A 15,782-nucleotide genomic window follows, 5' to 3' on the forward strand; every position below is an offset into this window, starting at 1 on the left:
AGCATGGGCATGCAAATCTGACCCATCAACCATTTGGACAGCTGCTGTTTGGCAGGGATCAGCTTCTCAGTTTGTGAATCAGTGACCAAAATGTAGAAAATATAGTGTAGTCCATTACTCAAGATTAAATATTTAAATCAGCTGTAGCAGTTCTAATGAAGGTCCTCTTTTTTTCCTTGTACTGTGGCATTGCATAGATTTACATGTCTATTATCTATTAATATAAATGAATGTAAGAAATAATTGTACAGTTTGTACTATGACTATGACTATGTGTACTATGTCGACACCTGAACGTTGTTAACCCGCAGCTATAACAGCCTGCAGGCCACTGGGATGCATTTCCAACAGATTATGGAGCCTGGCTACAGGGATTTGCTCCCATTCCGCCACAAGTGCATTAGAGAGGTGAATGTGGGCGACAAGGTTCAGAGATGGTGTTCCAGTTCATCCCAAAGATGTTGGGTGAGGTTGAGGTCAGGCCTCTGTGCAGGCCAGTCAGGTTCAACACCAAACTCAGAAAAGACTGTTTCATATATTATAGTGTGTTTTTATGACAGTGAACGTCCCCAGCCTTTATTTTTAGCATTAGGGTGCTGTGAGTAATTTAGTAATCCCCTTTAAAACCCTGCAGGTTTAACATACTGCGAAAACATACGGACTGGAGGCATGAATATTCACAACAGATTTCATGTGAATCAGTCGATGAATTTTCTAGGTAAGTTTGTCTTAGACCAAAGTGTTGATTCAAGGGAAACTTGACCTTTCAGTGACATTAGAGATAAGGTCAGGAAGTCACTATTATGATGAAAATCATCGTCTAGGGACCATGAATATCCACAGGAAATCTCATGACAGTCTGTCCCATAGTTGTTGGGGTTTATAAAATGGAAAGGTCAAATCCGGCAATCTGATTGGCTGTTAACTGTGATATAATGAGCGTATACCACAGCTACTATTCTAAAAAGCCTTATCACAGCATATCACTCCGCTTCAGGGAAGCAACAATCTTTCTATGACAACAACCATGTGATGTGATAAGTAATTAGGAGTCAAATAGAGGAGTCCCACGGACAGTTCCCGTATAATGACAGTCACACGATCAGCACCTTGACAGCGACTGTGACACTAAGGGCTCTATAGGGTGATCTGTCACTGTCTGATTGAACAGCCTCATGGAAACGATATTTTACAATTCTTCACATTATTTGCTAACGAAATTCGTGAAGGCAAGTAATTTGGTGCTTTTAAAGTCATGATATTCAGATGCCGCTGCTGCGTCTCCAGGTGCCTGCCGCGATGTCACATATAGTCGGCTTAATAAAGTCAGTGATCACTCAAAGCTAAAACTATTAAAAAAAACTCTCATTCATTGAGGTTTTGGGTGGATTCTTCCAGACCACTCACTCATAGTTAACTGCGGTGGGGCCTCGCATGTTTACGTTACGGGGCTGATTGTCAGAGAAGCAGCATCCATGACATCAAACTGTTATAGTAGGTAGCAAGAAGTTGACAACGTTAACAAATAGACAACGTTTTGACAACGCTAACAAATAGACTAAATTAGTTGAATTGACATGTTTAAGGTTAACTTTCACCTCCAGATAGGGAGATAATATGTATTTCTGTTTAATTAAAAACTACATGAAAATTATTGTATATTCCTCTTTCATATTGCCATTATTGGTAACTGTTTTATAAAAGCAATAAAACGTGTCGGGCCAAAGAACACCCCTTAGCTGTGGTATAATGAGCGTATATCACGGCCTGTCGTGACGTATTGCTTAAATATAAACCTTATGTAATCCCAAATGTTGGACTGACTCACAGACATTGTGATACTCTCTCTACTCTCAGTGCAATAGTGTGTAATGAAGCAGCTGTTTTTATTTTTTGGACCTTAGAAGTAACATTCTTTTATAATTCAAATCCTGCAATATGTAGCCTATAATCTAAACTCAGTTATATGTGGTATGACATCATGTACATCATGGAACGTGAGCGAGTTAGCAATTAGATACGTTTACATATGTTAGCATCTGTTTATACATCAGCTTTCCTCTGCAACCATATGTAATTAGTGTATATATATGAACACATTTGTGCACAGATCCTGAGGGCTATTTTAATGCAGCAAACTTCAAAGCACATTCTGCATGTCTGGGGGTTTCAGTTGTCGGATTGAAGCCAACTTTTATATTCTCGTGTACATCGTGCTCCATCATCATCATGCTCTCTGGTGAATTTTTCAATAAAACTTTTCAAAGCCTGTTTTTGAAGAAGCTGTATATGTTGTTTAGAGCTGAAGTGCCCGAGGAAGAAAACATGGCAATTCCACTTCTGTATTTCACTAAATAGAGTCAAGGTATCAGAATGTAGGTATTCTCTAACACAGTGTTCCTCATTTCCGGTCCTCGGGCCCCATCACCCTGCATGTTTTAGATGTTTCCCTCCTCTGCCACACCTGATTCAAATGATCATCAAGCTCTGCAGTGGCCTGATAACGAGCCACTCATTTGAATCAGGTGTGTTGGAGCAGGAAACATCTAAAACATGCAGGGCAGTGAGGCCCGAGGACCGCAATTGAGAAACACTACTGTAACGTCTAATGGCACACGACAAGTATTTTTTGGCAGTCTCACACACACACACACACACACACACACACACACACACACACACACACACACACACACACACAGAAAACAGGAGAGAAGGTAGAGATGAATGAATAAATAAATTAGTTGCTGTTGTTGGCATTAAATAAATCAAAACACATGACGTGCCAACCCTGGCTTAAAAAAGAAATTCCAATTATTAGTAACTTTGGTCTTATTTTCATCATGATGACTGTGAATTCTTATCTGAAAAAATAAATTAATTGTACTCACCAAGGTCATTGCAGAGATCTGGAAATGTGGCAACATTACTGTTAAGAAGTCTGATGGAGAAGAAACACTTCATTTGGAAGAGAAAATGACAATGATAAACTTATCCGCTGTAATCATCCATCACAGTTTACAGACCGACATCCTGCTTCAACCTTGACATTCTGCACACGCGCATGAGTGCATGAGTCCAGTGACTTAACTATTTCAGGTGTGCTCACTTTCATGTTTACCTCCTAGAGTGGTTTGGATCAGTGGTCAGTGGTCAGGCACTCATAAGGGGTCCTAAGATACATCTAATCTAAGAAAGACAAATACACATATATTTCTGCTGCAGACTTGTCTTGAAATTTTACATTTTCTCTGTCTATACTGGATACTTTTCCCCCTTAAAATATTCTTTAAATGAAACCGTTGCTCACAGTTTATGAGCAGAGTCAGTGTGCAGTAAGGCCATAAGTTAAGAGGATTTTTGACGGGTTAGAGGCTTAAGGTTGAGAACCACTGGTTTAGATAATGTTGCAAAACTGCTGGCTGGTCAGAATATGCTGTTACTTTGTTGATTACAAATTCAACATAACTGATCGAAATGATAAAAATCTGAAGATAAGAACCAAGTTGTAATAAGAGTGTTATTCTCCTTTAAGGAGCTTCCACCCAGCTATGGCCGTTCCATTAGTTTGGCTCGAGGAGTTTCTTGCCCCATGATGATATCGATGCTCTTTCATGGGTGGCATGCTGTTGATACTGCTGACCTTTCACCCTCCCCCCACAGGTTACATTCAGTGCAGAGGACGGCAAGCCGATGGCCATCTGCCAGGTGAACGTGGAGCCGACACCTCACGTCATCGACCAGACTTTCCGGCTTTACCACCCCGAGCTCTGCTTCCTCAAGAAAGCCATCCGCCTGCCACCCTGGCATGACCCCAGCACAGGTTACCCCCCATCAGCCATTACTCCCTGTCCCACAGCTCCCACCCTCCCTCCTCTGATGGTGTCTAGATTGCAGGATTTATTGCATCTTATTAATTTGTTCACTATTGCATTTTTAGTATTGGTGTGAATATATCTCCAGCAGATGCACTGACTTACTCTGCCAGACGAGCATGAACACGTACATAAATGTGCAGAAATACAAGGACATATTTACAGTACACATCTTGGATGGGAATGAATAATGTATTGTACCTTCATTTTATTGTGTTTTTACTAAAATATCGACCGAAACAATCTTGCAATATAATAGAATTTCTAGCATGAAAAGAGCAATAACAACAGAGAGGCGTCTCTATTTCCAGAGCAGGAAATGAAAAGAATGAAATGGATAAAATGAAGAAAATAGCACAGCATGATATGCATGTTTGTGTATATATATTGTTTACGTGTATATATGCTGGTTTGTATAAATTATATCACGTTAAATGTGTCCTTGAGATCAGCTAGATGATGAACTGATGTCATTCATGAAATCTGCTGAAAAACGCCATCTTGCTCAGATCTTTGCTGTCTGAATATTCACAGTTTTCCTCTTTCTTGTTTTGGGTTAACCAGTTGGAGGCCCAAATGTGAAGGGTCACATTTCTGTACGATGCAGTGACCCTAACATCATCTGCCAGACAAGAATGCTGGTAGGAGAATGACTTTTTTTTCTGAGGTTTTCTAATACCCGACTCTGATATCAGCAGGGGATTCATTACTGAACTGATAGCTTTAACACTGTTTCCTGTTCCGGGGGGACAGCACTTTATTCTGGCTTTTCCATCATGAATTGCAAGCTGTTGTGATACCTAAAAGGCTCACCCTTACACCATGCCGCACACCTTTAAAGTGCTAATGTGATGTCTCTTTTGTTTCTGCCTCTTTTTTCCCTTTACCTCTCCATCTTCACATCTCTCTGCCTTCCACTCTGTTTCTGTCTAGGTGCCAGGGGAGCCTCAGGATGTGTACTTGAAAGTGCCAGGGAGTCCCAGTCCACACATAAAAATGTTCTTTGTGATGGTTTTTACGTATGTATTATTTACTGTACGCACCAAACACACACACTCACACGCACATTCACACATACACACACACACACACACACACACACACACACACACACAGCTCAGCCTGAAGAAGTATTCTATTTTGGACTAATTAAATTGTTCATGCAGGCTTGAATTAATTAACTAATCAGATGGAGGTTTGGTGGTCTCACTGCCTGAAGTTACAGAACCTGTTCTCTGGTCTTTCAACTCTGCACCAGGATTAGAGCAATATAATGCATGAGTTTGTTAAAATGCAGGGTCAATGTCTGCCTCTTACCGTAAGAGGCACTACACTACACTGATCTGCATTAGATTAGTTTTCTATTGGAAAGCTTTATTTAAAGTTAGCCAGTGGATTTTTTTGGTGAACTACTTTATGTTTGCATTCAGTGTTTCCTTGAAGCCTGAATGTCCAATGAGATGCATGATATACAACCAGAACAGGTACCCGCTCAAAAAAGCATCTTTCCATAGTGCTGCTAGTGGTCAGAAACTCCATTTGGCACCTTTACTTTAGTTCTCGTGAGTGATTTTGGTTGGATTCCCAATCAGAGTCATCTATGAATGTGTAGTGGAAATGGTTGCAATAAGAAGAACACAAGTAGCACTTTATTTTACAGGATAAATATGGTGCACACAGCAGTCACCATATTATGTTCCTGAGATCATCCAGTCCTCCTCTTCTGGAATAATACAACCTGTACGTTTTTCTGTGTGTCACATAATGTGTGGTAAGTAGATTAAACACAGTTATTGAGGAATATGCACCATGTGAGCCCACTTCCAGTGCACACCCTGTCTTGTAGAGGGGACCGTTTTGAGGGGTCTGGAGCTCAGTGCCAGTTAATAATTCAGACGTGTTTTAAGACATTGTTTTAGAAGGTAAACTTCAGGAGCTATAAAATCAAGCATTACAGGACCACCTGCTGTAGCATTGCAGCTGCATCATGTTAAAAAAATGAATATATCATCACTCACCAGCACTGTCAATCCAACACTACTGATATAGAGTCTGCCTTTAAAAACCCAAACCACTTGAATTTTATTCCAAGTATCCCCAAATGCTCCTTGAGCGCTGTTGTCACAGAGCAGGGCTGAGTTGGTGACTACATCGCCTCCCACTCACAGCTCTCAGAATCAGCTAGGGCCACTGAGACTGAATTCCCTTCTTCTCAGCAGCAAGAGGAGGATGATGATGCTGCTCCTGCTCCTGCTCCTGCTGCTGCTTATTAAAATGCTAGCACAGCCGTAGATCAGCGCTCCTCATCTCTGAAGTCCTGCTGCTCTTGCTGCGTCTCCAGAGGACCTCAGTGTAATTGTTCCTGATGATGTTTTTCTCTGTAGTGACAAGTGGACGGCAGCGCCCTCCCAGATTTGGCAGATTTACGTGCATTTCCTGGAGCGGGTGGATGTCAGCTGTGTGACTGGTCAGCGGAGCTGTCAATCACTGGTGCTGAGGGGGAAGCAGGCCATTCGCAAGGTCAAGTGTTTCTCATCACACCCCCAGGAAGTTGAGGTACAAGTCTTCAAGGGCATTGTAACATTGAATGCACTTTTTTGAGGCTGTTAATTCGACAGCAACTTTATTATGCTGTCAGTTGATTGTGGCCCCAATCCAAATCCATGATGTTGCCTCATACTCAAAGTATGAAGCAGAGCGGCAGCTCGCCTTCGCTCCAGTCTGGACATCACCCCGCTATCGAGACATCAAAACAGAAATAAACTCAGCTGGTACCCAAGTCACGCCAGGTCCAAATTACACTCCTGTGGGTCCCAATCTGTTTATCAATATGTCTAATACCCGAGTGGATCCAAGCGGATCCTCTCCCAGCTCTAACCGTGCGTGCCCCATAACCACTGCAGTGGAAAATGTGTTTTTTTGAGGCACATGTGCAGGAAATCTGACATGTATCGCTGCTCTTTGGGACACCAGCTGCTCATTCATTGGCGGAGCATCTTGCTGCTGCCAGCATTGGTGTTTTCTCTGTATTTCGGTTTGCCCAATTTCTGTTTGACAGGTTCTGGGAGGTTGCCTGTGGGTCTCTTTTGGATTTTGGACCCATGAAGACCTCTAGTGGAGAGTTGTGTTTGATTCTTCATGATTGCCACAAACACTGGAAATCTGCACTGTAGTTAAATGCGTAACTCTCATTTAGAGTTGTAATTTGAAAAGAGATTAAGAGAGTGCGACGAGCAGTCCGAATGGTTTAATGTGGTGAGCTATATGTTTGGGGCAAATCTACATCATATTTGTACATGTTCCCATATTTAATCTAAAATGAGGCGTTGGTGCAAGCTAAATCTTCAGTGCTGTCTTCCCTTTGTTCATGATTTCAGTTTTTTAATTGGGACAAAACACGGCTGACACATGGGAAACAAAATACAGAAAAGAGTGAGTGGAATCAAAATAGGTCAAATCATACCTTGAATCTTCCAAATCCAATCAGATGTTGAGAGCTTTGTTCTTGCCGTATTTTTTTTTGTACTAGCAATTTTCAAACCACATACCCAAAAATGATTTCTTGCAAATTGTTCTCTTAGCAGCAGGAAACAATGGAGCAGCAACGGTCTCTTTTGCAATAACCCCAGTTTGAGATTCAAGTCATTATCAAGAATGTGCAAATGCAGATTGTCAGAAAAATTGGTCTTTTCATGTCATTTCATTTTATTAGTTACCTCCTGCAGTCGTCATGTTGGAACACAATTTGACACAATGCGGAAAATAAGCAATGCTCTTGTGCTCTCTGAATGTATGAAAATACGTTCGGGGAGTGTCAGATTGCCCTCCATTTTAAAATAGATCGTTTCTTATTCATAACGGTGCAAGAGGGGAGAGAGGCTGACAGTGCTTCTCACTCAGAGTAGTAAAAGGGGCAATGCATATTACTCATAATAAAGGAAAAAAAAAGATGGACTGTCACAGCCACCACCCTAACCCTAACCCTAACCCACCACGTACAGTACGGCCCAGTCAACCTATTCACCCTGAAGGCTTCTGGCTGAAAAAGCGCCGGATGTTTTTTTTTTTGTTGTTTTTTTTAAGGTTTCATCAGGGTATGTATCAGCAGATGCTTTGATCTGACTCTCGGCAGGTTAGCTCACTGTGGAATGTATCGGAGGAGTCTTATAAAACAGGATAAAGCTCACCGCCAGAGAATAGCTTTGCCTTTTTCCACAGATTGAAAAGGAGCTGCGCAGTAAATCTCATTCTCACATCCTTCTGTCTCTCTGTCACTTTTCTGTGACTCTCTCATTTCATTGTCTGCACCCGCTCTCTGCCTGTTTCACTGAACCTCATTCACCCTTTCTTGGTCAATGCCTCTATGTCTCTTTATTAATTGTAAAACCCAGCCAATCAACATCTCCACACCTTACTGCCCTTAACCCCACCCCACCCCACCCTCTCTGTAGGTGGACCCAGAGGGTGTGTTTGCTTTGCCTCCTGCAGCAGTGCAGGAGCTCCAGTTGAAGGTGCAACCATGGCGAGCAGGCAGCCGCTTCTTGTATGTGAACGCAGTGGATGTGGAGCACCGGCGGCTCGTCACCGCCTGGCTGCTCTGTCTCAACGTCCACCGGCCCGTGCTGTCCAAGGTACAGTATGTGTAGGCTTTTTTCCCACTTTATCACTTGCAATGGTAATACGTGGGGTTTTGTTGTGTCTTCGTCTTCAGTGTAAGCACTTGCCCTCAGTGTGGCCATCATTCACCGTTTGTTGAGGCTTACTCTCACGTGGTAATTGAAGATCAGTTATCGTTTTAGTCTTCAGAAGAACAGTGAGATGATGGACAGCTCAACCCTAAAGGGACATCTAACACAGAGTCACATTCAGTGCTTATCGAGCCGCTCTGGTGATTTCCAGGGTCAGCTGGACATTCCCATCCCCTTTATAGCTGGTATCAAGGAAAGGCTAAGGACAGCTGATCCCAGGCCAGCACTCAAAGCCAACCCCTTCTGTAGTGCTGTCTGTCTCTCTAAACCAACTAACTGACTATTGAAGGTTATGTTCACATTACAGCTAAGTGTCTAATTTGAATTTTTTGCTCCCAATGTGATGCCTATATTAGTCTAAACCCAGAGGTGTAGTGCTATTTGTTTAAGTACCGGAGCTTGTGGCTCCTTTGAAGGACATTTAATCACGGCAGGTTTTTAAATTTAAATTTAATCACAGCGAGTATACTGACCGCACAATCACAAGATTGACTTTATGAATCATTTCATCATGTTAAGCATACTACGTGACAGTCTGCCAAGAAACAGCTGAATGGACTCAAGAGGTTTGTGTTTTGAATTATTTCATTACCTTAACTTGAGCTGAACAAATGAAGCTGTGTTCAAAATATTCATTCTGAGGAAAAGTTGCAGTGCAGGTCAAGCTCATCTGATAAACTATGAAAATGTAGCTCAGCAAGTTTTTATTTCCTGCAGGCTTTGTCGATGCAGCAGGAGCTGGCCAAGTGTAACAGGCTGGCTGTCTAATGTTTCTTTGTAAACCAGAGGAGTGAATGATGAATGAAAGGATTCTCCACTTGTTTTATTGGCTCTCTTGCATGACAGTTTTAGCAATGATTGCATCTTCAAAAAATATTCAATCTTGAAAAAATGTATATGAGGTTCAACCAGATTATGTGACCTGTGTATATTCTGTGTCCTCACTTAGAGAAAAAAGTGGTGGAGCATTGTTTCCTACATCTAAACCACAGAAGTCAGTTGTTTCAAATCTCAATCACTCACACATGTCTTACAAAAAGTGCTCTGGAAGCACACAACCAACATGCAAACTGTACATTTGCTGGTGCAAACATCTAAAAAAATCTGATATCAGCATATTGGGGCATTTCAAGACATTGCCAATGATTTAGTGACCACCCAGTTATGGCTCTGTCTGCGTGTGTGTGTGTGTGTGTGTGTGTGTGTGTGTGCAGGCATTTGAAGTGTGTGTCCCAGTTGGTGGTGGGCGTGGCAGCTCCAGGAAAATCACCTACACCAACCCTTACACCAGCAGCCGCACATTTGTGCTCCGCTCTGACCATCCAGACCTGCTCCAGTTCAAAGAGGATAAATTCCAGGTGAGATAAGACAGGAAGTCATGCGGTTCTCTTACTCTCATAAAACCAATAGTTTGATTGACGGGAACCTTCATCCTCGACAAAAAAGTTGTTGTCTTTGTTGCTGAGGGAAATGAAGACCCCCACCGGTACAGGTAGTTTAATGGGACTAATGGTAACTTGGGAGGAATCCTTTCTGATCATTGAGCATTATTATTGATAGCTATCGATTTATTTATTTAACATTTTAAGATTATAATTAAAATTGATAGAATATCTTATTCTGTTTTAGGCATTTTTATTCAAGTTGAGGCATCATTTGGCATTTCCCAGTAATTTACCATGAAGCACTAAAGTTCAAGCCAAACCAGTTTATTCCACCTGCTTTCACTTAATTATATTACATCTGTATGTAAACAAGTTGCAATTCAAAGCATTTTTGTTAGAGTTTGGAATTGGTTTGAGTGCTTCACAGAATGTGTTCCAATCATGCAACAGAACAAGCTCTATTTATTATGAGTGCCTACTGAAGAGCTAGCAACAATGACTCGTCTTTTCGCTGACTGAAAATCAGTTTTCGATGCTTCCCAGGGCTTTTTGTGAGTATGATTAGGTTCTGCATTCACTTCACAGCGACACCACAAGCCTTTCAGTTTGTCAGTGTATTGTCTGTTACTCAGTAAAACCTTCTAAAGTTAAGCTCCAGGCTACAGCTCCCACATTGGCAATATTTACCGACAGTTGACATGAAATTAATATTAAATGGTGCCATTAATTTGTTATGAACAAAGGAAGACGCAGAATAAAGATAACAACCTGTTGTAAATACGGCAATTAAAATGAGGAAGCTACAAAGTTTCTGTTCAACGATGATAAATGAGCCGTGAACGTGTTTTCACCATCCTCACGAAACACAATCTGGCAACACGCCTGTAAACCTTACTGGAAAGTAGGCTGCTGAAGAAGCTCGCTTAATGACTGCAGCACCTTCAGTCCTCCACCTGTGTCTGCACAGGATGCATTCAGGCACAGTCCTGAGTGTGGGCCACCTGCGTTTTGGCAGTGGTCAGAGCAAACTCACAATGAGTTTAGTTCCACACATAGGTGGAAGAAAATAGCCTGAAGCATAAAATACTCATGGGAGGGGTTGGGGTTGTATTCATATAGCGCGAGTAAAGCGTGAGCCTTTGTGTGGCCTGTGCAGACAGCTGTATTGATTAAAATAAAAGCGTCTGAAACTGCCTTTTCTGTCTTGGCTCTGGTGGAGATTTATACAACGACAGACTTATGATGGATCTGTGCTTCAGCCAGAACACAAAACAGACTTATTCAGTCGACATGAGTAGGAGACACTTTAGTGATGGATTATTTCAACAATGTCACGCACTGAAATTTTAGCCTAGTATCAGCTTCAAAATCAGTTGCAGTTCACTCTCAGCTAAAACCCAGTATTAGACACGCCGGCACACACTGATACTGTTAAAGTTTATGGAAAAAGTTTTGGCCAACACACTGACTGTGACAAATAAGACCCTTTGTGTGGAAAAGTAACCTTTAGTGTTAACCGTGACATATAAGGAGGAATTTCCTGTCATCGTGGCAGGTGAGTAAAAGACATCAACGATTTCTGGCCTCTCATGTTGACAGTTCATTCCTCAGCTGGTAGACAAGTGAATGATTTCCTTGTTTGCCTGCAGAACAAAACAGGAGGAATATGTCAAAGTCATTATGCTGTTGTTTTATTGTTATGTTGTCAGCCCCAGTGTGTCTAATGGCTGATTCACTCACACGCACAGAAATGAAGCACCACAGCCACCGCCGCCATTGCCTTTCATTTGCTGAGGTGTGATAAAGTGGCAAAACAAATGGAAAAGCAGCATTTTGAATTAGCAAATGAATGAACGGGATGCAATGAGAGTCTGTTTCCACATAAACTATTTAAGAGTCTGGCTGCTGCTGTCCAGAAGACACTGCATCAGTTAGACAGAAGGAGGTGGGGAGAATGACTAACAGCCATTGTTTTGGTTTTTTTTCCCCCCTCATCTTGTCAGCGAGGCTCCAGGTGTCTTATAAAGAATTTACTGTGTCCGTAGCATTAAGCAAATGTGGAGCCACTTTCTTTTTTTTTTTGACATAACTACCTCGCCATGATAAAAGCAGCTGTCAGGAGGGAAAGCAAAGCAGAGATCAATACTGCTGCGCTTTTGGGGAAGATTACAGCATAAATCCCCCAAATTGACCTATATATTTGTTGCTGGCTATTACAGAAAATACTAGAAGACAGTTCTGGTCTGATTGAAATACTGGGAAAACCAAAAAAACGACCAAATAAAGACCTTTCGCACACTATGAGCCCTGAGAAGAAAGGCAGTAAAACATTAAGCACTGTGTGCCCTCAATATTAAGGAATCATCAGAATTGCACTCTGGCTGGAGAGACGGTAATTTGGGCCAAAGACAGAGTGTGATGTCAAGAGGTTCGAAGAATGAAGAATGCAGCCCATTCGGGGCTTCTTCCTGTAATAATGTTCCTGTTTCAGACAACCCTTCATTATATTAGTGGAAGCCCACAGTGAGGATACACACTGACACTGTGTGGGCAAGCTTTTGCTTCAAGTGTGAACAAAGTTGCTCCAAAGTCACTGAAACAAACGCTGTTCGAGAGTCAATCGCTGGCAGCTGAGTTTCAGTGAGAAGAGGATGCTGACAGAGCCACAGATAAAACGGGAAGGAACGACTGGTACTTCTTAAGTTAGATGTATATGTTCCTGTTTAAGAAAGACCCCAAAGCTATCTAACATCATGGAATCTTTAGTTTTATTGCACATTGATTTTGAAGTTGTCTGGGCAGCAGGTAGGGAATACATGCTCTATCTGACTCTTATTGCATGGGCACTGTGAGGGGACCACAGCCTGGTGTCTTGTCTGACAGATCGAGCCTGGAAAAAGTACTCAGGTCTGTAGAATCCACTGTGGCTGGTGTGTTTGTCGGGCAAAATTATGGAACCGACATACTGCGTAGCTATTCAAAGACAACTTGGTCATATAACCGGGGCTGTTATTTGGTGTATTAATGACAATAAGATGCTTCTTTCCCTTTGATTTATTGATTTTTCTTCTTCTGTACCTCTTTTATGCAAATGACATGAATTAAAACACACCTTAAGGTAGGAATCAGCTTTGAGAATGATAACTGAAAACTTGTTTTTGATCAATGCCACAAAAAAGGTTGCTACTTACCACCGGTGACATCACATCACAGTTAACACATTCACTGTCGTAGGAGGGGAAGTTGAAAACACTATTCTTTCACAATACAAGACGATGCATCCCTGAACAAATGATAGCATTTTACCTAAGATAGATATTAACACTTGAACTGATTTTAAACTGAATGTTGATCTCAAAAATCAAACCGAGCCACAAGATTCTCAGACATCCACATGACAAATGCTTACATGCAAAGAAGATCACCACCGTGAGCAGTAGCTGAAGAGAAAGAAAGGAACAGCAACTCACGCTCAAAGGAAATGAAGTGTTGTTTGCTGTTTTCACTGTGATCAGATCGGCGGGGGAGAAAGTTACACCATCGGACTACGATTCGCCCCCAGCCAGAGTCCCGGCTCAGTGGAGATACTGGTCTACGTGAACAACCTGGAGGAGAAGACGGAGGAGACGTTCTGTGTGAAAGTGAACTACTCGTGAAGCCATGATGCTTGTTTCAAACAGCTGGAGACTGATGTGTGTTTTAAATGTCTTTTCTGACTTTTTCTACAAATGAGCTGTAATTGTTCTACTTTGCGTGTGTGCCATTTTGTAGTAGATCATATTTATGACCAGAATAAACTTTCTTTTCACATATAGTATTCAGATTTTCTTTCAGTCGTTTGAACATGCTGGAGTATTGTGCACAGTGTGAATGAATGAGAAGGTTTGTGCTGGCATGATGAGCTTCACTGAAATAAGGGCAACATGTTGAATTGAAAACAAGCAAGCAAAGCTACTTTCTCTCAAAAGCTTTCAACACAATACTCAGTGTCCTAAACTATACAACAAAGCAAAGCAGACGCTAAACATGAAAGTACTTTCATGCTCAAAAGTGAAAATTAGGGTGCAAGAAAGAAAAGAAAAAAGAAATGATCTGCAAAAGTCCCTGAATATATGCGTGATTTATTTTGTTTTGTTATCAGCAAAGCAGCACAAAAGCTGCTACATCAGTGTCAAAGCTAAATCCCAATCGTGATCTTTCCCCTCCTGAATTGTCCGGCAAATGTCTGACAGCCATGCAACGGCGGTCCGAGGGTGAAGGCAATAACGTTTTATCGACTTTAATTACCCAGCAAAGCCTCTTGAATGCCACTCGATGGTTGAGTTTTAATCTCAGACAAGCCAGGGGTCCGCTCTCTGCATCCCCTCACCTCCCAAACAACTTCTCCTCATCACTGCCGTTATTAGAAACAGTGCTGTAATGAGGTATGACTTTCCAGCAAGGCACACATCTCTTCAGATCGCCCTCATTAACACCAGCACCCTTGTAAAGCCCTCCTCCTCTGCTTCCTCCCCATTCTGCTGTGTGTCTCGCTGTCTGAGATAGAGAGAGAGAGAAGGCCATGCACATTGTGTTATGTAACACAGTTACACAATCCCCCCACTCCCTCTGTCCCCTCCCTCCTCCCTTTCTCTCATTAAAATGCAGGCTGCAAAATAAGCCTCAGCACAGCAGCAGAGGCCAATGAAAAGAAGATGGCAACCAAGCCGGATGCACTTCTCTAACATCTTCTGAAGCAGATGCCTCATTGTCTTCTCTTTTTTATGTTAACATGTTAACAGCTCACAGAAATGCACATTAAAGCGGTGCTCACTTAATCATTTGTTCCCTGTTGTAGCCTTTGACATTCTGGCTCTTAAGCTAAAAGACGCTCTGTGCAACTGTGAACATTTGGCTTAAAAGATGGAGTGGGATCTTTTTAAGTGTACCTTAATACAATATTCATATGCCATATGTATGGTGGAAAGAGTTATTTGAGGTTCTTGCTGTTCGTACAGGCTCTGGAATGATCTTTTTTGAGTGTGAAGACTGTGTTAAAAAAAAGGGGGGGGGACAAAATCCTCACTTAGTGTACAAATGCATTCAAGTGGGCATTTTCCAAAGTTTCAGGCTTTTTAGTACAAAATTCGTTCTTTGTGTTTCCTACTTGTAATAAACCTGCACACGACTACCAGTGTGAAGAGAGTCACTAGATTTCGCTAACGCAGACTGCTTAAAGTAACCCAGTCTGCCTGAACTGTCATTCATTTCATTGCTTTAGCTTGACGTTATTATTTCTAGAAGTCAATCTCATCCATTTTTAGAGCTTTTTCTTTTTTTCATGGATGCAGCTAGGTAGCTACCTAGCCGTGTAGGAGGATAACGTCTCCATTCTTAATTCTGCCTACCAAGCTCTGATTGTTCCTCCAACCAGGGGTAACTGTGAATCACTGAACACATCTGAGATGCGGGCAGTGACTCAGACATCTGGAAGCAGGCTAAATCCTCATATAAGCTTCAGCTGAACTTTAATGTGCATTTTTTGCACAAAATGAGGAGTGTGGATTTGGTCCTGTATTTCTTTATGTTGGTCGCAGTGACAGCTCTGTCACACGCACAGTATGTGAACGTTGTATTAAGATAGGCTTCAGATATCTGAACATATTCTTCAAATGACAGCACAAGTGGCTGAACTTTTCTCACAGCTTGTTCACTGTGTCTGTTGGGGGTGGAGATGGTGAACAGCCGTCATGTTTCCATGCTTCACTACCTGTGTGTGGAGAACATCTCGTGCT

The 15,782-nt window shown here is 41.9% G+C and overlaps 1 protein-coding gene across 1 annotated transcript in view; it reads left to right on the forward strand.

Annotated features, from left to right (window-relative positions):
• Positions 1 to 13,824, forward strand: part of nphp4 (nephronophthisis 4) — a 154,934-nt gene extending 141,110 nt beyond the window's left edge. The window contains exons 23-29 of the mRNA XM_070969495.1: positions 3,664 to 3,823; positions 4,440 to 4,516; positions 4,809 to 4,894; positions 6,260 to 6,431; positions 8,327 to 8,506; positions 9,838 to 9,981; positions 13,524 to 13,824. Of these exons, the coding sequence (XP_070825596.1) occupies positions 3,664 to 3,823; positions 4,440 to 4,516; positions 4,809 to 4,894; positions 6,260 to 6,431; positions 8,327 to 8,506; positions 9,838 to 9,981; positions 13,524 to 13,664 (960 nt within the window). The 3' untranslated portion in view covers positions 13,665 to 13,824. The remainder of the gene's footprint in view (positions 1 to 3,663; positions 3,824 to 4,439; positions 4,517 to 4,808; positions 4,895 to 6,259; positions 6,432 to 8,326; positions 8,507 to 9,837; positions 9,982 to 13,523) is intronic.
• The last annotated feature ends 1,958 nt before the right edge of the window (positions 13,825 to 15,782 follow it).

This window comes from Chaetodon trifascialis, chromosome 8 (assembly GCF_039877785.1).
Source record: "Chaetodon trifascialis isolate fChaTrf1 chromosome 8, fChaTrf1.hap1, whole genome shotgun sequence".
Classification (NCBI taxonomy): Eukaryota; Metazoa; Chordata; class Actinopteri; order Chaetodontiformes; family Chaetodontidae; genus Chaetodon; species Chaetodon trifascialis.